A 22,647-nucleotide genomic window follows, 5' to 3' on the forward strand; every position below is an offset into this window, starting at 1 on the left:
CATCATACACATGGATTGGAAAAGCTGTTGAACGCGTACATTGAAAACATAAGATGACTATATATACAACGAAAACTTATTTACAAGATAAATGCACGCTCGCAGCTTCATACACCTCGCTCCATCTTGCTTGCGCATCCGCACAGTCGAGCAACCGCACACACACTGCTCGCCGCTCGTCGTTTTCTCGTCCGCTGTCTTGGTTGTTCTCAGCTTCGCTGACAACCGGCCACTAAAAACACCCAAGCACAAACACAGAGGCGCGCACACGTGCAAGGGCTTACTTGCCGCAGTATCCCCGAATGCGCACTCTGGGGGTGAAAGGAACGCCGCGCAACTTCCGAGGGGAAGGGACACTCGCCACTCCGGTCGGAAAATTTGTTTTTGTGTTTTTATGGGGTTCAGAGCCCCAAAACGACTCAGGTTATGAGGGATGGAGTAGTACAGAGTTCCGGGTAATGTCGACCACCTGGGTCTCTTTACCATGCACTGACACGCACAGTACATGGGCGCTGTTGTGATTTGAGGCCCAGCCAGAGGTGACAGGCGAGCCAGGCAGGCGCCATCGGGCTGCGTTGACCAAAGGCGCCGGTTTTCGCAGAAGACGCAAAGAACGCTGGTGTGGGGGCGCCTCGGGAGACTGCGTCGCCGTGAACAAAAGCAGCTAATCCCCTTTGCCGGAGATTCTGAAAGCGGCGCTTCTACCGAACTGCGCTACCCGTGGATCGGAGGAGACAGCGAGCGGCGGCGGCGCCAACTCATCGCCCGCTTGGCCCGGAGCAGCCCGACAAAGCGGGGGTGGACACGGCTGATTTGTCCTTCCCTCCTTAAGAATTCATCGGTGACCGGCGTAACGATAGGCGAAAACAAGATGCCCCGTGCACTGTCTGCCTCCGTGTCGCTATCTCTCTAGAGATCAAAGAAACAGACACCCGTCTCAAGGCGGCTCGAAACACATGCTCGCCGGTGCCGCTGTATGTCTGGAACAGGTCGCCCTTCAGTAGAGCTAACGATGGCGTGGTTTGAAAACGGCGTAACGACGCACGCCCGGACGCGGCATTTCGCAGATGTGACCATGCGGGGCTGCTTTTACCCTTTTGACTGAGCGCACCACCGCCCCTGGCGTGCGGCCATCACTCACGGTTCGAGTGAGTGATTTTCCAGGGGGGTGCAGCCGCCCCCCCTTGCCCCCCCCCCTCCGGACGCCCATGCGTACCACTTGCTCGGACGACACCATTTCGAGCTTGGCAGCCGGCAGTCCTGCCCATGATCAGCCGACACTTCTTCAGCACATCAAGCAGTTTGTGCAGGAGGAGGTCGCTCGTCAATTATCGTTAGTTACCTGCCAACCCGCTCCAACGCCATCGCTGTCGCCCTCTATTCAGCGTGTCATCCAGGAGCAGGTAGCTGAGGTCCTGCCGCCTGCTAATCCACCCCCTCTGGTCACTGCACCGCTGACATATGCTGAAGCAGTCGCCCGGCCACGACCTCAGCCGGTTATGCCTGCTTATGCGCCACCTGTCAACGTACACCCTCAGCAGCAGCTCGCCCCTGCACTGCCACTCACTCACCATCCTCTGCCTCACACTGGTCCCCGCCCTGTGAATCCGTGGCGCACCCCAGATAACCGCCCGATTTGCTATGCCTGCGGCCTCGCTGGTCATGTGGCCTGCTGGTGTCGCACACGCGGATCCCGTCCTTACGACTACGGGCGCCCACCGACGTACGACGTTCCGTTGCCTTCCGTCCCTGTCACTTCTCCTCTGCCGCCTCAGAATCCCTCTCCGCCTCGCTCCGACTCCTACAACCGAAGCCATCGGTCACCGTCTCCTCGACGCCGTTCGCTCTCTCCTATGCGCCGCCGGTCCCCACCACTTCAAGCGGAAAACTAGGTGCCGCAGTTCCGGAGGCAAGAACTGCGCCGTCAACGACCGTCTCAAGCACTATCGCCGGTCCTATGAACGTTACTGAAGTGATCGTTGAAGGTGTTACTGTTGACGCGCTTATTGACACTGGTGCTGCCGTGTCCATCATTAGTCGCAACTTGTGCCGCAAATTAAAAGTGATGACGCCGCTTTCTGACCTCTCGCTTCGCACCACCAGCGCTGACCCCATTCGCCCTCTCGCAGCGTGCACTGCCCGCCTCGTCATCCAAGGTCTCGCCTACACCACTGAGTTCTTCGTTCTCGCCCGCTCCTCTCATGACATCATCCTCGGGTGGGACTTTCTGTCCGCGCATCGCGCCATCTTTGACTGTGCACGTGCTGAAATTGATTTGTCGCCGCTGTGTGATGCTCTTGTGGACGCCGCCCCTGTTACCGCCGCTGACGACGTCGACGTGCCAGCTTTCTCTTCTGTTCTTGTGCCGCTGACTTGTGCTGCCCTCTCTGACGCTACTGTTTTTTATTCACCCTCTCCTCTTTGTGCGCACTGCAAGTCTGTTTTGCTCCCTCATGCCGTGCTCACCCTTTCTGGTGGTTGTGGCGCTCTGTACGTCGCGAACCCGTTGCCTTTCCCCACAACTTTACTTCGGGGAGAATCGCTTGGCACGGTTGATGTCATCGATCTCGACGATGCTTCTCCTGTCCTTGATGACCCTGACGCCCATGACATCAACGCCCTCACCCCTCCCGCCGACGTCGCCGACCCGTCCTCCCCGGATATGTTTTCCCATTCTGTCGATGCCGCTCTACCACCTCACCACCGCGCCCAGCTCATCGCTTTGCTGCAGCGCTTCCGCGCATCCTTCGACTCTCCTCAAGCACCGTTGGGTCGTGCAACAGCGGTTCGCCACCATATCGACACTGGCACCCATGGACCCTTGCGCCGACGCCCCTATCGCGTCTCCTCCGCCGAGCGCCGCATCATTGATGAACAGGTGAGCGATATGCTAAACCGCGGCGTGATCCAGCCCTCTCACAGCCCGTGGGCCTCTCCAGTCGTGCTCGTCAAGAAAAAGGACGGCTCCATTCGATTCTGCATAGACTACCGCCGGCTAATGACCACAGCAGCAGTCAAAACCATAATATGCAAAGAAAGGGTTATTTGTATTGCTGGGTATAATTGCATACTGAGACCGAAAGCGAAGTGCTCTGTGAACACAAGACATCGAATATGGTCAGTAGTGCACTGAACTGTTCACACCGAGTACAGGTAGCCACTGATGAGTTATTTTTGCTCCACTGTGGAGATAAGTACCACAGCATACAATGATGCACACATCCTCATGTTCAAATGGGCCGCCATGGTGGCTCAGTGGTTATGGCATCAGCTGCTGACCCAAAAGATGCAGGTTTAATTCTGGCCGCGCCGGTCGAATTTCGATAGAGGGGAAATTCTAGAGGCCCGTGTACTGTGCGATGTCAGTGCAAGCTAAAGAACCCCAGTGGTCGCTATTTCCAGAGCCCTTCACTACGGCGTCCCTCATAGCCTGAGTCATTTAGGGACGATAAACCCCCGTAAACCATAAACCAGCATGTTGAAATGGATAAACTGAACTTGCAACTCATGCATCAAGTGAATTTTCTTGATGAGCCAGTGTGTGCCTTCCAAACCGGGACCGGTGCATAGTCACCAGCTCGGCCTTGGATCGTCTTGCTTGCTTCAGCTGCACCATTGGCAGCTTTGCAGCACAGCTCCTCCTTTGCTCACTGCAGGCCTTTTTGAAGGAAGCAGATGCTGCACAATGGTGCAGCATCTCTTCAATAAGCTTGTCAACGTAAGCTGTAAAAGGCTGCCGTTACTAACTGCACAGTGCACTTTGCTCTACATACCATAGGTTGTCTCTGTCTTCACAGGGCAAACAACTTCTTCACCCTTTTTTGCTCGTAGCATCTTTCGTTTCCATTTTGCCTCGCCCCTTGCTTTGAGTGCTTGTGCGCGGCCTGCATTTTCATTCTGGTGTAGAGCTGCCAGCTGTGTTCTGAAAATCACACAGCTCAATTAATGTTCTATTTCTAGACAGGACAAGCTCTGCTTGACCTTTGTGCATATTGAAATCTCATACTTTGAACATACCTTGCACACATCATCTCGGGTGTGAACGCTACGGACTTGGGGGCAAACCTGATGATAATGCTATGGTATGATTCCAAGCCAGATGTCTGGCCGAAAGAAGACAGCTGCTCGATGTCTCTGAGCAGCAACTTATCCATGGTTACTGCCACAAGACGTGCATAGGCTGGTGTACCTGAAAATTTTTCTTTTTGCAGTAGACTGCATAATGACGTCACAAGTGTAACTTTACCTGGCAGTAACCACTTCCCATTTGGTATGTCACCATGCAGGCACCTTGGGTATGCATCACCATGACCGTTGTGCACATTGATGACATGATTGAGCATACCAAAAAAATTTTTAGGGATAAATTTCATCACAACACACTGGGTGTTGCAAGAGAACTTATGTTTACATTCCCCCACCCCCTCCCCCTCTTCCCGAAACCTGGCAATTAAACCTTTTGAAAAAACGCATAAGCATTGCCATTTGGGCACTGGGCTGTGCTCGTAATGCAGGAAAAAGTTGGATTAAGCTCCCTCACTCTCTCCCCCGTACAAAAAAATGAACAGGATAGGAGCTATAAAAAGGACAGCAGTCAGTGCAAGTGTAGGTGATCATCAGAACAGGCATGATATTCATAGGCATTCTAGAAAGCAGAAAAGCATTTTCAAGCACTTGTAAGAGCGCAACCAACCTATACATAAGCGCACATTTCAGCAAACAGGGGCTTAATTTATCTGTACAGTGTGGAAATTTCATGATTTTCTACATCCTGGACCCGTATTATCACTTATATCTTAACTGTCTGAAGAAAATCACTGACACAGTTTACACTGCAAGCCTCACAAAGAAATTCAAAAGCTATGTAAAGCCTATAAAAACATACTGATCGCATTCATGCAGAAGCTGAATTAAAGCATGTTAAATGCTGCACATCAGAGCACTGCAGAACCGGAGCCTGAATGAGTTGGTGCATCATTGGAGAAATAAAAACTGTGAAGCAATGACGGACAAGAGAGAACGAGGACAAGCGCTTACTAACAACTGAAGGTTGATTGAAAAAACACAAATAATACAGTACAATCTCCAACCCAACCATGACGCTTGCAGCTCCCTAAACACATCATCTAATCGTGAGAATCAAGACATTCAACCTTGCAGACATGAAGCAGCACTGAAGCTGGGCTTATGCACGAGTCATGATTCACATGGATTTAAGAGGCCTCACATATTTCTCTTGTTATTTTGTCCCTATGCCTGCAAATAACTCTGATCTCTTTGAAAACAGCTGAGCGATAACCAAGCAATGGCTTCTCTGAGCGCTGCTGAAAAGACCAGCAGACTTGATCATGGCTCAGAACCAATGTTCAATCAAAATTGGTTAAATGTGAAATAGCCTTCGCATGTTTGGGGTCGGCACTTTCAAAAACCTGTGTGCATGGAATGGAGAATAGTTTTCGCCAGCAGGTTCAAAGATTAAAATTGGCAGTTTTTTCCGGAAGAGGTTGGTAGGTAACTTTATTGGTTCAAGAAGGAACCAAGTGAGGAGGGGATGGAAAAAGAGGAAGCAGGACGACAATGGGCCCTCGGGCCGCTCTAGTTGGCCAGGCACTGTTGAGTTTTGGCGACTGCTCGGGCACAGCCTATTGTCAGAAGCTGTACCTCCGGCAGCAAGCTGCGCAGATCAGCCTCCTATCGCTCCTGATGTCCTGATCCTTGCCACGATGGCTTGGGTTTATTTGGGCAGTTCAGAAATATGTCTGGTGCTAGGATACATGTGGCAGTGAGAGATTTCACCGCAGGTTACAACTGAGAGAAGAAAAGGGGCCGTGACTGCGATGGATATGGTGCAAAGCCGCCCCAGGGCAGCCCATACCTCCGCCTCTGTGATGGGAGCGAGTCTGAATTGGGAGTTCCTTTGTAGGTCGGTAATTGTTCCTGCTTTAGGTCGGGGAAGTACGCGGCTTTAAGAGCTGCTTCAAGGTCTTGCCCTTGTTTCTCCACCTCGTGCAGGAGTTTGGTGATTTGTTTATTATTTTCCGACCAAAAGGAACACTGGTTTAACATACGGTGGAGGAGGGACCACGAGTTCTTCATGCGGAGAGTGCCGTCTGGTCGGCTGCATAATTGATTCTATTGCTGTGAGGACAGCTCAGCTGCATGTTCGGCGATGATCTGGAGCGTTTGAGCCATTGTTTCTCCAAATTCTGACAGACCGCCACAGGTGGAGTAGCATGCTGTCTACTGGGTCGCCAATATGTTCTGCCGGGGCCACTTTTTTGCCAAGAGCTATGTCCCGTTGGAGCTTGGAAACCCAGTCCATGTAGTCCTGAATTTCTGGTTCCGGGTTTTGGTCTCTAATTCTGTGAAATTTGTCCCTGTCTACAATAGGTGTAAGGTGGAACTGTGGCCGTAAACTGGCACACGGCAGTGTAATTCATAGGACATAATGATCGCTGCCAACGTTGATTCCCATGCAAGGCCAGTTAGCTTGACAGACGTTCGTAGTAAAAGTGAGATCTGGGCTGGTGTTTCTGCTCACACTGTTGCCACTGCGTGTGGGTAGTGTGCAGTCAGTGACTAGGGTGGGCCTGTTTTGCTGAGTGCATTGAAAGACGCTGGTGCCCTTGCGAGTGTTATTATATCCCCAGTCTACGTGTGGTGCATTGAAATCACCCGTTGCCACTATAAGAGCAGAGCCTGCTATTTGGATGGCCCCGTCAATTGCTTCAAACGCAGCAGTGAGGTTATCTCTAGGATGAGAATAGATATTTAAAATATGTGACTTGTCCTGTACAACACGGAAGGAGTTCGAGAAGAGTGCAGTCGGTGTAGAGGTCAGAGAGATCGTGAGCTACATACACAACATTTCTCTGGACATATGTGGTAACGCACCGGGAAGTAGAATGGGAGTGCACAGACTAATAGCCGAGAAGCTTGCATGCTTTTTGGAAGAGGTAACCTTGCTTGCATGCAACAGATATCTTAAAGGAACTGAAATCTTTCAAGAACTGCCATTCACAGAGTCATCTGGTACGAGGAGGCATGCAGTTATCCCCTACATTCATCAGTTGTCCCATAGATTAAAAAATGTAGGCACCAGATATGGTACTCAAGTGCTGTTCTCAGCACCAAAAAAACTTGGGGAGATATGCGCCACCGTCGATAGGAGAGCAAAGGCTAAAAAACAAAACAAAAAAAACACACGGTGCCTGCAACATAATTCACCAGACTATGTTCGTGCCATGTGCTGAAAGGCTAGTGTATGATGTTGAATTTTTTTGTGGTAAGAGATGTATCGGGCAGACCGGAAATTGTGTAAACACCTGTCTGCGGCAGCATAATAAGTCGTTAAAATGTTCCCTGTTGTCTATCCCTTGTCCTACATTACAGGGATTGCCACTTGAATAATATCCCTGATTCCCCGGATAAGAAATTGTGCACACCTGTTTTCAAAGAAATCAAAGTTATGTGCAGGCATAGGGACATAATAACAAGAGAAATATGTGAGGCCTGTTAAATCCGTGTGAATGATGACACGTCTGTAAGCACAGCTTCAGTGCTCCTTCATGATTGTGAGGTTGAATGTCTCGATTCTCATGATTAGATAATGTGTTTAGGGAGCCACACGTGTCCTGGTTGTGCTGGAGATTGTACTACATTATTTGCATTTCTTCAATGAACCTTCAGTCGTTAGTCAGTGCTTCTTCTTCTCTCTAGTCTGTTGTCGCTACGCTGCTTTTAGCTGCTCAATCAGAACACTGCTTCCACAAATACTTCAGTCTTTAGCCATAAAGAATTTCACCAAAATTTGCTTACTTTTCCACATGGCTACCAACAACTGTCCATCCCCCGCACTGACAGCTGCACACCAGTGCAGGTGGTTTACCACTGGCTGTATCCAGTCTTCAAGGCCAGCACAGGCAGCTTTCTTGCTTTCGGTTGTAAGCCGTTTTTTGATCACTGTGAATAAGATCACAAGAAATTATTGCAAAATATCTTCAAATTGTTTTCGATAAGCCACTGTGGTCTTTGGCCAAAAAGCACAAAACTGTTACAAGGATGGAGCAGCTACAATCCTCACTGCACAAGATATTCAGCAGGGAGGTTACTCTATTGCCACCGCACCATATGAACACAAAATAAAAACTATAAGCAATGCAGACATTCTTGCACAATGCAATTCTAAGGGTTAGGGGAAATTTTCGTGCAAGGGACTGAAAAAAACGATATCAGCTTCATTACTTACTCTTGGCTACATGCCATGTGTCAAATTTGTGGTCAATGCCAGGCTCATTGATGCGCATATGTTTTTTAATTCCTGGGTGCCTGTCAGTAGTGAGGGTTGTCACCATTATGTCGTGTTTTTTCAGGTCCTCAAGCCCCTTCACCAGGCCATACTTTTCCATGCAACTGCTTGCTTTGACCTGGTCATTCTGGAAAGTATTTACAGCAGTTCAATGTTTAGCAAAGATAACATGAGTGAAATGTGCCAGTCAGAATGTTTTTGAAAATCACAAAAAACTGAGAACCAACCTCTCCAAGCTGCACCTGGACAAAGCGAACGACTTTGCTGGTCGAAATGTCCATGAAAGTATAAGTCAGGAATTTGGCGCAAAATCCAGGGGAGTCACAACGGCCATCTCCTGCCAACTCTACTTGGCCACTCAGGCTGCGCAGAACATTCTTTTGTTCAGCCTCCCACACCTGGAACATAATTAAATTGCCTGTGCATACCCGAAATCAAAAGTTCATTTCACTTAATGACCCGAGTTTCTGGAGACATACAACAAGCACCGCCTCATGTCTCATTAGTCGGCTTAATAATCAAGCTTATTTCGTTTGGAATTACAGCAACATGCAGAGCATCACAAAAAACCTAGATGGACAACATGACTGGTGGTGTTGTAAGTTCTTCTGCAACTGGGGCGCTGCTACAATGTGCAGTCCAGCTTCACTGCACTAGTGAGCAGAAATTACATTCTCATGCCCTGTGGAGGTTTGGAATGCTCAGGGGCTTGTGAACTTTTATAAAAACAATATCCCACACAAAAATGCATTCCACAAGTCTTTTTTTACATCTTTGTTTACAAAGTGAACAAAAATTTGTAAGCCAAGGAAAGAAATGAATATTTTTTTCAGTACATACATGCTCGATGGCGGGCTGGAAGAGTACCCTCTGATATGTGTAGTACATTCGGGTTGATGGCACCTGAATGTTAGCCTGCCTCAGCAGCCTCAATGTCTTCTCTGGACTTGCACCAGAGAAGCATATAGCAGCACAGAGGAGCAGGCTACCCACAGGCTTTCGTTTCAGCATTGGTTGGCTATGCCAGCTTATGCTGTGTTTGTATGGGCAGATGCCATCAACCCGAAGCACTGAACCAGAGACAGCAGTGGAAATTTTGCAGGGTGCCTGGCATACACCGCACACTTTGAAGAGCTGAAGAAGACAGCTTTCAAAAACAATGAATTTTCTTTCTGCTGCGGATGTTTCAGAAGCAGCCTGGTCTCTGTAAATGAACAGCAGTGTATTTACAGGCATAAGAAATATGCTGTGGAAGCACACAATTCACACAAGCTAGCAGTGCTCCCCAAATGGTACCATAACATCATCTTTGTCAAATGATGAAGTCTTACATTCTTGATTCATAACGGCAGCAAGGAAGCACAAACATGAAGGGAAGGAACAAGCAAAAACATGGACAAACACTGCTCTTTGTATTTGTGCTTCTTCGCTGCCGGTATGAAGCAAGAATGTTACCAAATTGCCCCAAAACTTGTGTTACTTACATGACTGATTCAGCCAATGAAGGCTCATAAGTCAAATCATTGTGGTCTCTTGAAGTTGACATTGATGGCTCAGAAGCAGGCTCCATTCTGTAATCGAAGTGTTGGATACAATTAGCATCACTGCTACATATTTACTTTGTTTATTTGTTTGTTTATGGGGTTTAACGTCCCAAAGCGACTAAGCTACATATTTACATATTTACAGGTGCCAGAAATTCATTAAACAAGCACAGCTTAGTAATACGTCCATCACATGGGCAGTTTCAAAGCCCACCAAGTCAAGGGACATCGAACTCAGTGGGGATCGGCCGGTTCCACATGGCGATTTTCAATGACCATCGGAATCTCCAGGGCCATTGAGAACAGCCTCACGCTCGTCAGACTACACTAACCAATTCTGAAAAAAATTTTATTCTGTAGTCAAAATGACAGCTTCTTGTATTGTCCGGTGGTCGGATATAAAGAAACTGGCGGTGTTTTTGTCTTGCCTTCCACTCTGTTTTGCTCATTTTCACCTTCAGCATGCTTTGTGGCAACCCAGGCCAGGAAGCCCTACAAGTGCTGAAGTGATAGTTGCTTCGTATGTGATGTGTAGTAGCTTCGAAGGCGAAAAATTAATGTGTATGAAATGAAGGTTGCATAATTGCCCTGTTATAGCTGTCTCTGGATTGTGCTCATCTCTGAAGTATTTTAAGTGTTTACGGAACAAACTTTCAATTAAATACAGCGCTTACTCCAATATTTCGCTCATTTTATTATGCGTGTTGCTAAACCTAGCACCATTTGCCTTCTCAATGGTCATTGAAAATGGGCGTGTGAAAGTGATGCATCTGGATGATTATGAAAATTTCGATGGCCAGCGACTCAATAGACACTGAGACTGCCTGTGTGACAGGGGCTAACTTTTAACAAGTTGTACTGTTATATCAATAAGGTACAAATACCAAGCCTTACATGAAAGAACCGAAGGAGGGCTCATGAGTTTCGGCACCTTGAAGAAGACCAGCAGCATTTGGTGTAGAGCACCTAGGAGTCTCATGGGTGTCAGGCACACCAGAATCATCGTGTGTTCCCTCCTCCGTCTGTGTCGCCTTTGAAACCACCCTCTTTAAAGAGAGCCCAGCTTGCACACCTGCAAATAAATGAAGGCGGCACAATTTGTTTTTAAGGTAATGCAACTAAACCACATTAAAAGCTCCCTCTGATCTTTCCCTCAATACTTAACTTTGAGCGATGAGCTGCGGATCTTTTTTAGGAACACACAATAAAACGGGAAAGCAAAAACATTTCAGTTAGAAAGACTGAATGTCTTATAAAAGGAACAGTGGATGTTATTGGTTAGGCACCGTAATGCTTCACATTTCTCACAAATGAGACATGTGCAGCCTCGGTAAAGACAAATTATTTGCACCCGCCCAATCTACAAACAATCAAAGACTACCCTCTGGTTGCGATGCACTGAATTTGTGAACACAGACATCTCACTGAGTTTGTTAAGACTCGCAACTTTGAAGCATCTTTGCTACAAAATCTAAGTATGATGGACCAGACAAGATTATTTCTTTTAGCATATTGTGATTCGCTCTTACAGATGCTCCCTCAGTGCCAACTATTCCTGAATGTGCTCATACCCAAACTATAATCTCAACTCAGCATCTAATGCAAACCTCCAATCCACTTTCTAAAGCTGTAAAACACACACTGCATTCAAGAGATCTGGAGATGAAATGATGTCTCTGTGCAGTTTGTTCTCTGATGCTCGGTAATAACTGTACTCGTATACATGCACACTGTCAAAATTTACTTGTGTGTAGACCGTCTTGTTGTCCCTAAAACAATGACATCAGTACGACATGTGGTTTTATTTGATCCATTCAACATTTACTCGAAGGGTACTTGTATTGAGGCACTGAAAAGTTCTATAAAAAAATTAATTCCTAACAATGGCTAATTATAATCTGCCAATCCAATACCAAAGATTGGAATGAGTACCTACTTTTGCACTGCAGCTCTCGGGCAGGCACTTCATCAGTCTGTACACCTTTATCACTGTACGTTTTATAATAAGTGTGGTCCCCTGTGGATATTTCTCCAAGCTGAAAGCAACATAAATCAGTGCAACAGAGGGTTAATATGATTCCTTCTTCTTTAAAGTTACTCTGCCACTGATCCTACGCACCTGGCTTGCATCAGGTGATTGTGAACATGCGTCACGGCTTGATATATGGTCCGCTGCAATTTCCACATTGGCAGCAATACCCTGGTCAAACGTCAAGGAAATCTCAAGGCCACTTTCCTGTTGGAAAAACAACATGATGCAAAATTGTATTGCTCTAGAAATACCCTCTCATAGGATAACTCACATCGTCAGCTGGTGACATAACAGCATCTTCATCTCCATGGAGTTCAGCTGCCAGGGTGTCCTGCAAGGTGACACCAAAGGTGTTGATCAACCACACCATCCAGAATAGCATGCGTAAATCTCGACACTTCAATCTTGAAACATGTGACCAGCACGTTTCATAATGGTAATAAAGTTCTCAAAGATTTATCATCCCTTAAAATTAGCCTAGAACAATGTTCTGTTCCTGAATTATGACTTTAATATTAAGTTATTCTTATTAGTACTTTTATTTTACACAGCTCATACTGTTAGTGAAATTTCTGGGCATGACTGAGGGTTTCAAGCAAACTACCGCAAATAAACAATAAAAACTACATGCTTAATCTACGTCGCGGTCTTTGCGACTTCTTGTGAGAATGAAGACTTCAACCTGCGCTCTTCCCTAAGGCGGCGCACAAGCGTATCTTTATAGCGCCACTGTAAATTACGTTGTTGCCCCTGCACCAAGCATTACGAAGAAATCGTAATACAGACCCGCAGCTCGGCTACTGAGCCAGAGTTCCCGGGTTCGAATCTGGCCGCGTTTCGATGGAGGCGAAACGCAAAGGCGCCCGCGCGGTGTGCGATGCCGGCGCACGTAAAGATCCCCATCTGGTACAAATGAATCCCGAGCACTCCACTATGACACCTCTTCCTTTCTTCTCTCATTCCCTCCTTGCTCCCTTCCCTTACGGCGCGGTTCAAGTGTCAACCGAGATGTGAGACATTTCCTTTCCTCAAAAACCAATTCTCAATTTTTAACAATCATAACACATTGTCATCTTAATACAAGAGCTGAGTACTCACCTCGCGCGCTCCAGTAGGTTGCTCAGCAGCAACAGCATCAGGTGGGCCTTTCGTTGGAGCTGCGTCGCAACGAAGCCGTCGGCGTTTTGTTGAGGCATTTACGAGAGGACTGGGCGCACTTTTGAAGGCACTCTGGTCAAAGTGGAGGGAGCAGACCCTGCGCGCAGTTAGGCTGGGCGCACCAAGGGCCTCTAACCACAGTCTACGTTGCTCGCCGCAAGCCGGGAAGCGATGAAACGAAACTCCCTCCGAATTGTCGGTGCTCATAGAGCCCGGGGCTGCGCACCGCCTTTTAGACATCGCACGCACACGTAGAGAACCACGTATGCGCGATCGATGAAACAAGAAAACAACGACGATAACGAAGAGCGAACTGCGGAGCAGCGGGGATGGATGAAAAAAGAGAGCCGAGAGAGCTCAGAAGCGTCAGTGTATAGATCAACCACCTCAGGTACTTTCGAAATGCATAGAGAAATATGTGACCTCTACTGATTGAAGCGCTTGAAGCAAATAATAGATCAGCGCAGGTAAAGTCACGTGAATTTTATTGATTTTTAAATATGTCTGTGTCAGCAATAAACGAGCGCACACAACGATAAAACATCCTTTGTTTATTTTTCTTTCAACACCTTGCAGAAAGTTAACTTGTAAAGCACAGGGAGTAAGTTCAGCCAATCACTGAGCCAGCGCCCAAAAGAAAAAAAACGTCACATCCGTTTCCAAAGATTGCCGTTGGATGCCGCACGCGTCAGTGCAAAATGTCGACTTCTGGGTCTGAATAAAATATTAAGCGTCACAATTTCGCCTTTCTCACTGGTCGTTGCAGCATCAATATGAACCATCCACCGCAAATAAACAATAAAAACTACATGCTTAATCTACGTCGCGGTGCCCCTTTAACACTGCGACCAGAGCAGTGCCAGTGAACCAGATGCCGCCGTACGTGGCCGCGGTGTCGCCGTTTCGACAGCTGACGGCAGTGACCACACACGCCTTAAGTATTAGCTATGAATTCCAGCTACTCGCATTCAGCGCAAATGTCTAGGAATAATCGTCCTGTCCTTTAACATCTTAAGTTATCACGCTGTACTGACGGAGGCCGAACAGCATATATTTGCAAACATAGCCCGCGCGGTGCTGCCGCCGTCATGTGAGAACGGTTGTGGCACATAGCCGAAGTCTTCCGAGCGAGAAATTGGTGCTCCTCAAGGAGACAAACAACCTACTTTACCGAATTCTTCAACTTCCACAACGCTCTCAAACTCTGCCGCCAACAAAATGCTCGAAGCACAGCATAGGGTTGACCGTCGCAGGCAGTCTGCCGGCGGATCGCAACGGCGCACTGTTCTTGCCGTTCCCTGTACTTGCTGGCACTCGGAACATGTTGCATTCCGTTGCAATGAAGTTTCTGCAGGTTGCGGCAGCGCACAACATCCTTTTTCCAGCAATGTGAGTGCCAGTATTAAGAAAAGAAAGACCGAAACCGCACGCCAAACCAAACGACAGAAAAGACCCGGAAGTTCAAATTCACGTGACAAAGCTGCGCCGTGACGCAATGTCCGCCGTCAGTTGGACACCACCTATACATTATGCTTGCGCAGTCGTGAAGTACTTCCCGAGGCCAGCCGCAGCCAAGCGACCCCTCCACCTTATATTCTTTAATGCCTCATAGTGTCATTAGTAATAAGGGAGTAATTACTCATTGGCATCCACCCGAGCGCAGCCATACGGCTACAAAGGAAAGCTATACAGCTTTCTCAGAAACTTCGTAGTTGAAGAAAAATTCGTCCTGGTCCGCGGTTCGAACCCGGGACCACCGCTTCACCGGAGCAGTCGCTCTACCAACTGAGCTAACCGGAAAAAAAAATTCGCTCTCGCCCTACCAAAAGCTTGCCGTCCCGGTTAGCTCAGTTGGTAGAGCGACTGCTCCGGTGAAGCGGTGGTCCCGGGTTCGAACCCCGGACCAGGACGAATTTTTCTTCAACTACGAAGTTTCTGAGAAAGCTGTATAGCTTTCCTTTGTAGCCGTATGGCTGCGCTCGGGTGGATGCCAATGAGTAATTACTCCCTTATTACAAATTTACTCCACCTTGGGGAATTCCCCTAAACATTTGACCAACACTGTTCCCACTTCGAGTTATTGATCAATTCGCTCTCGCCCTACCAAAAGCTTGCCGTCTCGGTTAGCTCAGTTGGTAGAGTGACTGCTCCGGTGAAGCGGTGGTCCCGGGTTCGAACCCCGGACCAGGACGAATTTTTCTTCAACTACGAAGTTTCTGAGAAAGCTGTATAGCTTTCCTTTGTAGCCGTATGGCTGCGCTCGGGTGGATGCCAATGAGTAATTACTCCCTTATTAGAAATTTACTCCACCTTGGGGAATTCCCCTAAACATTTGGCCAATAGTGTCATTAGCAGCCGTGTCAGCAGATTTGGCCGCGTTTTGGCGTCACTACTTAAAAAAAAATTCGCTGTGGCTTAGCTCTCGTTAAGCCTGGATATACAAGCGAAACGCTGCATTTATGCTTCGTTTGACGTCATGGCTGTCGCAGTTCGCGCACAATGCAGTGGGAGCACCGCGATAGCAATGTAGATTTTAAGGCGAAAGCCTTTAATGTCTCATCGTTGTAAGCAGCAGTTGTCGACAGATATGTAACGCTTTTCAGTTGGTCCAAACGGTCGTGACGTTACAGTGCGCGAATTTCAAACGGGGCCAATTGTACTTTGGCTAGTAACCAGGCAACCAATTGAAGGGATCGTATAGTGATGCTCCAAGTAAGTGGGACTGAGTTTAGTTAATTGCTTAATTACTCGATTAGCCTAACTGACTTTTCTAGTCAGGCCATATAAATAAATAAAACCGAGTAAGGAATTGGTCGAGCTCGGGATTAGAACCCCGGTCTTCGGAGTGTGAGACGAGCTTGCTATCCACTCCGCCATGCCAGCTCGATGGTTTGAGAAGAACAAAGGTGCGTCTAGTGAATACGGTGTCTTCGCTCACTCCCATCCTCCTCCCTTCCCTTCCGGCGAGGTTTAGGTGTCCACCGAGATATGAGAGACAGATACATTTCCTTTCCTCAAAAACCAATTTACCGACGAGCGAGGCATAGAACCGAATGGGCTATGGCGTTCTATGGACTCCTGGAAGCGTTGCAAGACGCTGTCGCGTTCCACTCTTAGAGGCGAAGCTTAACATCTTAACCACACATCAGTGACCGCACTTTAGGTCAAAAAAGTGCCCCCCTGAATTTTGACGGGTGTCCACCGAGATATGTGAGACAGTTACTGCGTAATTTCCTTTCCTCAAATACAATTTTCATTTTCTTCATTACGGGCCGTCTTTGTCTTTCTTCTTTCACTCCCACTTCCTCCGTTCCTCTACGGTGCGGTTCAGGTGTCCACCGAGATGACAGAGAATTACTGCGCGCTTTCCTTTCCTCAAAAGCGTTCAAAGGGCAAGGCATCGCGCCGAACGGGTGGTGGCGTTCCGTGGACTCCCTCGCAGCGCTACAACACGCTGTCGCGTTCCACTCCTAAAGGCGAAGCTTAAGCGTCATTAATTAGCAGTTAATTAGTATTCAGGCACAAATCAGTAATTAACCAATACTTAGTGATTTGTCGTCACTTAGCAATTAGTACTCAATTACATGTGACGCCACCAGTGCCACAGAAGCAGTCAAAGTGGTGCGTAAAACGCTTTCGCCTCTACGCACTTTAGACAGTCAAAGTGCCCCGTGAATTTTTGACCCAACTCCCTCGCTATCACTTCTGGGTCTTCTTTTCTTCCTTCCATGGCGAATGTCTGCGCCTCTTCTACAGCCGCCGCCGCTCACGCGTTATCGCAACGCCTTGCGAAAGAACCTTCTCTTGGGACTGCGGCGGACACCGCGCGGCAGCGGCGAAGGGTAAACCGGTGGCGAGGAGGAGAACGGACGGGGTGGCGAGGAGGGAAAGGGCGCGCCACGGCGGCGCCCAGGGGTGGCCCACGCGAAGCGCGGTGTTGACGAGTTTAGTCAAGCTTTTCGCTTCAAAACACTGCGTCGAAGCTGGGAATCGAACCACGGCCTTCGGCATTTGAGGCGGCAACGCTACCACTCCGCCACGAAGGCTGAAGTTTGAGCATGAATAAAGGCGCATCTAGTAAATCCATGGCTTTCATAAATAAAATAAAAGGAATAAAAATAAATACAGGAAAAATAAACGAACAATTAAAATAAGAAAGGAAACAAAAATGAAATGTGAAAAGTAGCAAACTACGCAAATAAGAAACAAACAAATATAAAATGAAGAAATAAAACGTGAAAAAGTAAATCAACAGTTCTCGCTTTGCAGCACTTCAGGGAGCCAAAGTGCGCCCCCAATTCTTTTTCTTTCTTTCTTTCTTTCTTTATGGAGCATTTAAGCGAAGTTTACTTGGACTCTCGATCAAAAAGGGACATCTGTCCCTCTACAAAAACAAAGATAGATTGCGGCAACTGATGTCGCCCTATACACACACACTCACAGGGAACGTAAGTGTCCAAAAACAAACTCTCCAAGAAAGGAGCAAGCCTTTATCTACGAAGTCAGTGCTTTGCACGTCACCTCAGAGGAAGCAGCTTTGCGAAGATGCCACATTCTCAAACACGCAATGCGGCGCTACTTTGTTGACAAATTTGTGAGAGCACATATCTATTTGGGCAAATGTATTATTGTGAAAGTAATAGCATTTTTCAAAGAGAACGTGTGTAGAGATCTTTTAAAACATGCGTGCACACATACACCTTAAAAGCCTTTTGACATGTTTTACAACACCTTTAAGCATGTTTCTGTTCGCTGGCCGCAGCAGCTAAGCGGCCACGGCCAGTGTTGCCCACGCCCGTAATGCTTCCCGCCCGTTCGCACCCGGTGGTGGTGGTGGCGGTCAACGTTAAGAACCTAGGTTGGTGGTGGTGGTGAAAACATTTAATCGGAAAGGACAGGGTGTGTGGGAAAGGGCATCCAGTCGGTGCAATGGTGCAAGCGGGCATTTTTGGCGCAAGATGGAGGCAGAGGTGATTCGTTGGTGCTGCAGTCCCTTTCACGGAGGTCCTGACAGCTGTGTACCGTGAGTGGAGTCTGCACGGGGGGCTGAGTGCAGCCGGAGAAATCCGGAATTAATCTTTTTAAGCGTCACAGAGGTTTCTGACAGCTCCGCTAAGACACTTGCGTGGCTCTGTTTCATTCCACCTTGGCGGAGATGTCATATATTGCCATATTGTAACCTAAGGCAATGCCTTTAAGGAGAGTTGATGCAGGTGAAGACAAATTTCTTTCACTGTAAACATAACTAGTTTTGTTTGTGCAGATATATGTTATACATTATTGCTTTGTTCATTCTTCCAGCGTACGTGTTTCTGGATATAATATTGGTAATTGCTATGTGCTCTAGTATCTCAGCTGGTGCCATGCATCTTTTTATCTGGGTTTTCAGGTTCTTTTTTTTTCTTTACATATCCGGAGGGGTTTTCCTTCTGGCTGTAAAAACTTTAGAGCGGGCTACAGGCACATTCGCTCCGCATGATTTGTTCCTCAGTGGAGCAAGGATTTATTGCAAGGTGAATGGCGCGCAATATGAGCTCTTTATTTAATTATTTTTCTTGTCTTTTATTTGTAGTGTTTAACCCCAACTGTAGCATCTCCTTATGTAACGCCCTCGGGACTCTAAGGATGAAATAAATTAAATGAAATCAGTTAATTGCCAAATGTGGCATGTGACAGTCATTGAAACCAGTGCAAGCAGGTCTTTTATGGTGTGTGATTCCAATAAATAAGCATAATTTAGAGAGACCATGCAAATATTTTACAAGGTAACATGTAACAAATATAAAGGGAATTTCTCATGTGGTGGTTCAGAGTGCTAATTGAGAAGTCATTATTTTTTTTTACTTCAATACAAAGACTGCTAAGGCCTTTGTAAAACTGTGCAGAAAAAATAAACTCTCGTGTGGTTCTCCTCTTGTCCTTAATCAGTTTCCCCAGTTTTCTTTCAAAATGCACCCGTACACCCTAGGCTGTGCAAATGCATTACTTCAATTTATTTTATGTGTGGAAGAATCTTCACTTCAGTGTATTAGTATGACTTCATAGTGCGGGCATGCAGTTTGTAGATGGCAGGAGGCTAGAAAGTGCATGCTTACTTTGGGAACGCCTCCTAAATGCGTCTTCCTTTGCTAGCTGTGGCACCATTCTACAGTTCTTGATACTGCAGTGCTCTTTGTCAGTGTGTTGCAGCAGACTGGGCTGTATGAGAGACTGCATGGCCTTTCAGGTGTTCTGTATATATATAGAAGTTGTTTGGTACTGTAAAACACAAAAAGAAGTAGCGGGCACACCTTGTAGCAGCGGGGCAGATGGGGTAACCAACAAAATGCTAAGGAACCTAGATCTAGTCTCGGTCACGGCAGTCACAGATGACCTAAATGAGATCTGGAAACGAGGTAGTCTACCTTCACAACGGAAACATGCTAAAGTAATCTTTATTCCAAAACCCGGGAAGAAACTTGAAGTGGGCAACCTCAGGCCGATATCGCTAACGTCCTGCCTGGGGAAGCTGATGGAACATGTCATATTAAACAGACTGCAGGAATACGCAGAGGAAAGGGAGGTATTTCCTGAAACGATGCTAGGCTTCAGGAGCAAGTTGTCCACGCAGGACGTCATGCTCCAGCTCAAAGCAGACATCATATACCCGCCGAACAATGGGGGCGCCAAAACTATACTGGGCCTAGACCTACATAAAGCCTTCGATAACGTCAAACACGAGGTCATACTAACTAATCTGGCGGAGATTGCCCCTGGAAAGCGGACCTACGATTACGTAAGAGACTTTCTAACCGGCAGAACCGCAGAAATAAATCTAGGAGACATCCAGTCAGAAAATATTAAGCTGGGAGACAAGGGAACTCCGCAGGGCTCAGTGCTCTCTCCTTTCTTATTCAACCTGGCGTTGAAGAACCTACCGCCGCTATTGAAGACTGTCGAAGGTATAAACCATACGCTATATGCGGATGACATAACAATATGGACGCATACAGGAAACGATGGGGAAATAGAACAAAATCTCCAACACGCGATCGATATTGTCCAGGATTACGCGGAATGGGCAGGACTAAAATGCTCGCCAAGCAAATCCGAACTTCTGGTGATCCAGGGGGCTAGGAAACGCGATACCAACGCAGGAGACATTCACGTACTGGTAAATGAGACTCCGGTAGCCAGAGTTGACAAAATCAGGGTCCTAGGACTTATAATACAGGACAATAGAAAGAACACAGAGACAATAAACAGGCTTAAGTCCACAATTAACATGACAACCAGGCTCATATGGCGAATAGCTAACAAAAGACGGGGAGTCAAAGAGAAAGATCTCTGCCGAATGGTTCAGGCTTTCGTGATAAGCAGAATAGTTTACGCCGTTCCCTACCTCAAGCTAGGGCTGGCGGAACAGAACAAAATAGATGGGATCATAAGGCAGGCATATAAAGCAGCATTGGGGCTGCCCCACTGCACTCCTATGGAAAGACTTCTTAAACTGGGGATCTACAACACCACCACGGAACTATGCGAGGCACATATATTTGCGCAATTAAGGGCTTGCGACCTCACCCCCGGGGAGAAAGATCCTGAGCAACCTAGGATTACATGACAGAATTCCGGAAAGAAACGCGCAGGCAAAATTACAGACCAAAGACCAAAAAATTACTCACTATTAAACCACTTCCAAAAAACATGCACCCTGCTTTTCACGAAGGCAAAAGGAGAGCCAGAGCAAAGTCCCTTGAAGCCAAGCTCGAAGGCTCGGAATACACAACCTATGTAGACGCGGCGGAATGCGAAGGCGACTCCTTTGTGGTCGTGGCCGTGAACGACTCGGGTGAAACATTAACGGCCGGTTCGGTCAAAACAAAAAACTCAGGGACAGCGGAAGAGGCGGATATCGCCATGGCAATGGCCAGCACCAAAGCATGTCACCATAATTAGCGACTCCAAGGTGGCTATCAACAATTTTGCGCGGGGTATGATCTCCCAGGAGGCAAAACGAATCCTAAGAGATAAAGACTGGGACCAAAGAGAGGTGGAACTAATATGGGTGCCGGCACACTCGGGGAACAGGGGAAACGAGTTGGCTCACAGTATAGCTCGAGGTTATGACAGCCGAGCAGTGAGCCGGGTTGAGTCCCCAAATTTCACGAGAGATGCATTCATATCATTTCACGAATACACCAATCAGTTTAAACTGGAAAGGAGGATCTATCCGCCACCAGACAAAAAGCTCGACAAAAGCCAGGAGGTAACGTGGCGTCGGCTCCAGACGCGAGCCTTCTTTAGCCCGTCGAGACTAGCACACATGTATCCAACACAATACAACGCTACTTGCAAACAATGCGGCGAGATAGCCGGATATGACCACATTTTATGGAGCTGCAAAAAGGCGCCGCCACCGGCGGACCTACTACCAGTCCCTTCTCTAGAGCGGTGGGAGGCTATACTGGCCAGCTCAGACCCGTTGACGCAAGTCCGGGCCACTGAGTGGGCTCACAAGGTCGCCAAGAGCCATGGGCTCGAAGCCACCTAGTATAATGCCCACTAGGGCTCAGTGCTGACAATAAACGTTTTCCAATCCAATTGTAGCTGCATATTAGTCCTTATCTAGTGTGCTGCTTGGATGCAACGCATTGAGGTTCTGTTATACCATATAGTTTTTATCGACCACACACAGCCTCACTGTGGCCGCATTTTAATCAGTTTCATTTTTCAAAAACTGTTCTGGAAATATTTTTGCATTTCTCAATGTAGTGGACATGGGAACAACGCTACAATGCAGCCGACCAATTTGTTCCGCTTCTGCCTGTTCCAGATCGTGACCATCTCCAGCACAAGCACCGACGCGGCGCCTTATCGGTGTTGCGAGGGTTTTCTGCCACACGTGCTGCAGCAAGAGAAGCCAGCGCGAAGTGACGTGTGTTCTGCCCATCTTCTGGATACCACGCCGGCGCCAGTTACCGCGGCTTTTCCTGGACTGTTGACCGCAACTGCATCGACATCATCAAGCCCGCTCTACTTAAGCAACAGGCGACGCCCGCAACAGTTTAGTGGGCATGGGAACAACGCTACAATGCGGCCGACCAATTTGTTCCGCTTCTGCCTGTTCCAGGTCAGTTACACATCTTCTAAGCGCTCCAGTAATGCATCCCGTGCCCACAACTGCTTTTGAATCATGTGCATGAGTGTTTCTGCGTAATGAAATTGCTGCTGTGTGGGGATGTTGAACTGAATCCTGGGCCGAACAAAACTGGTGCCGCGAAGAATGCCCAGTCGGTTCAAGACGCTCCGGACAGCGGAAGCGAAGCGGTTTTAGCATTGCTTCATGACCTTAGGGACCGTTCCGCTAAAATTGAGGAAGGACAGGAGCGTATATTCAGTTTCTTGCAAGACCTCACAGCCAATCAGAGGGAATTGAGTGGAAAGATTGCAGACCTTTCGATACGCCTTAATTCTGTTGAAGATAAACTAGAGCTTCTAGATGAAGTTCGTGAAGATTTGGCGATGGTGAAAGAAAATGCTGAAAGGGCACCGGACGAAAATGAGAAGCTTAAAATGCGTTTAAACGATTTAGAGGATAGGTCTCGAAGGGAAAATCTGGTGTT

General features: G+C 47.6%; 1 protein-coding gene across 1 annotated transcript; it reads right to left on the reverse strand.

The window, feature by feature from the left end:
- Positions 1–6,151: 6,151 nt before the first annotated feature.
- LOC149326110 (uncharacterized) lies at positions 6,152–13,871 on the reverse strand. The gene is made up of 10 exons (XM_089564480.1): positions 12,983–13,871; positions 12,156–12,215; positions 11,972–12,088; positions 11,789–11,888; positions 10,747–10,924; positions 9,149–9,512; positions 8,536–8,706; positions 8,249–8,435; positions 7,819–7,962; positions 6,152–6,381 (listed from the first exon to the last, which is right to left on the reverse strand). The coding sequence occupies exons 1-10, from the start codon at positions 13,280–13,282 to the stop codon at positions 6,152–6,154; spliced, it is 1,851 nt and encodes a 616-aa protein (XP_089420606.1). The 5' UTR covers positions 13,283–13,871.
- Positions 13,872–22,647: the final 8,776 nt, after the last annotated feature.

The sequence above is a fragment of the Amblyomma mixtum genome, chromosome 10, assembly GCF_055824585.1.
Source record: "Amblyomma mixtum isolate Tamu chromosome 10, ASM5582458v1, whole genome shotgun sequence".
Lineage (NCBI taxonomy): Eukaryota > Metazoa > Arthropoda > Arachnida > Ixodida > Ixodidae > Amblyomma > Amblyomma mixtum.

Excerpts from the sequence above, each read along its gene's own strand:
- LOC149326110 (XM_089564480.1), bottom strand. The coding sequence starts at position 13,282 with ATGTCTAAAAGGCGGTGCGCAGCCCCGGGCTCTATGAGCACCGACAAT. Across the intron at positions 11,889-11,971 it reads AATCACCTGATGCAAGCCAG|CTTGGAGAAATATCCACAGG; the intron begins GTGCGTAGGATC and ends TGTTGCTTTCAG. Across the intron at positions 7,963-8,248 it reads CACATGGCATGTAGCCAAGA|TGATCAAAAAACGGCTTACA; the intron begins GTAAGTAATGAA and ends TCTTATTCACAG.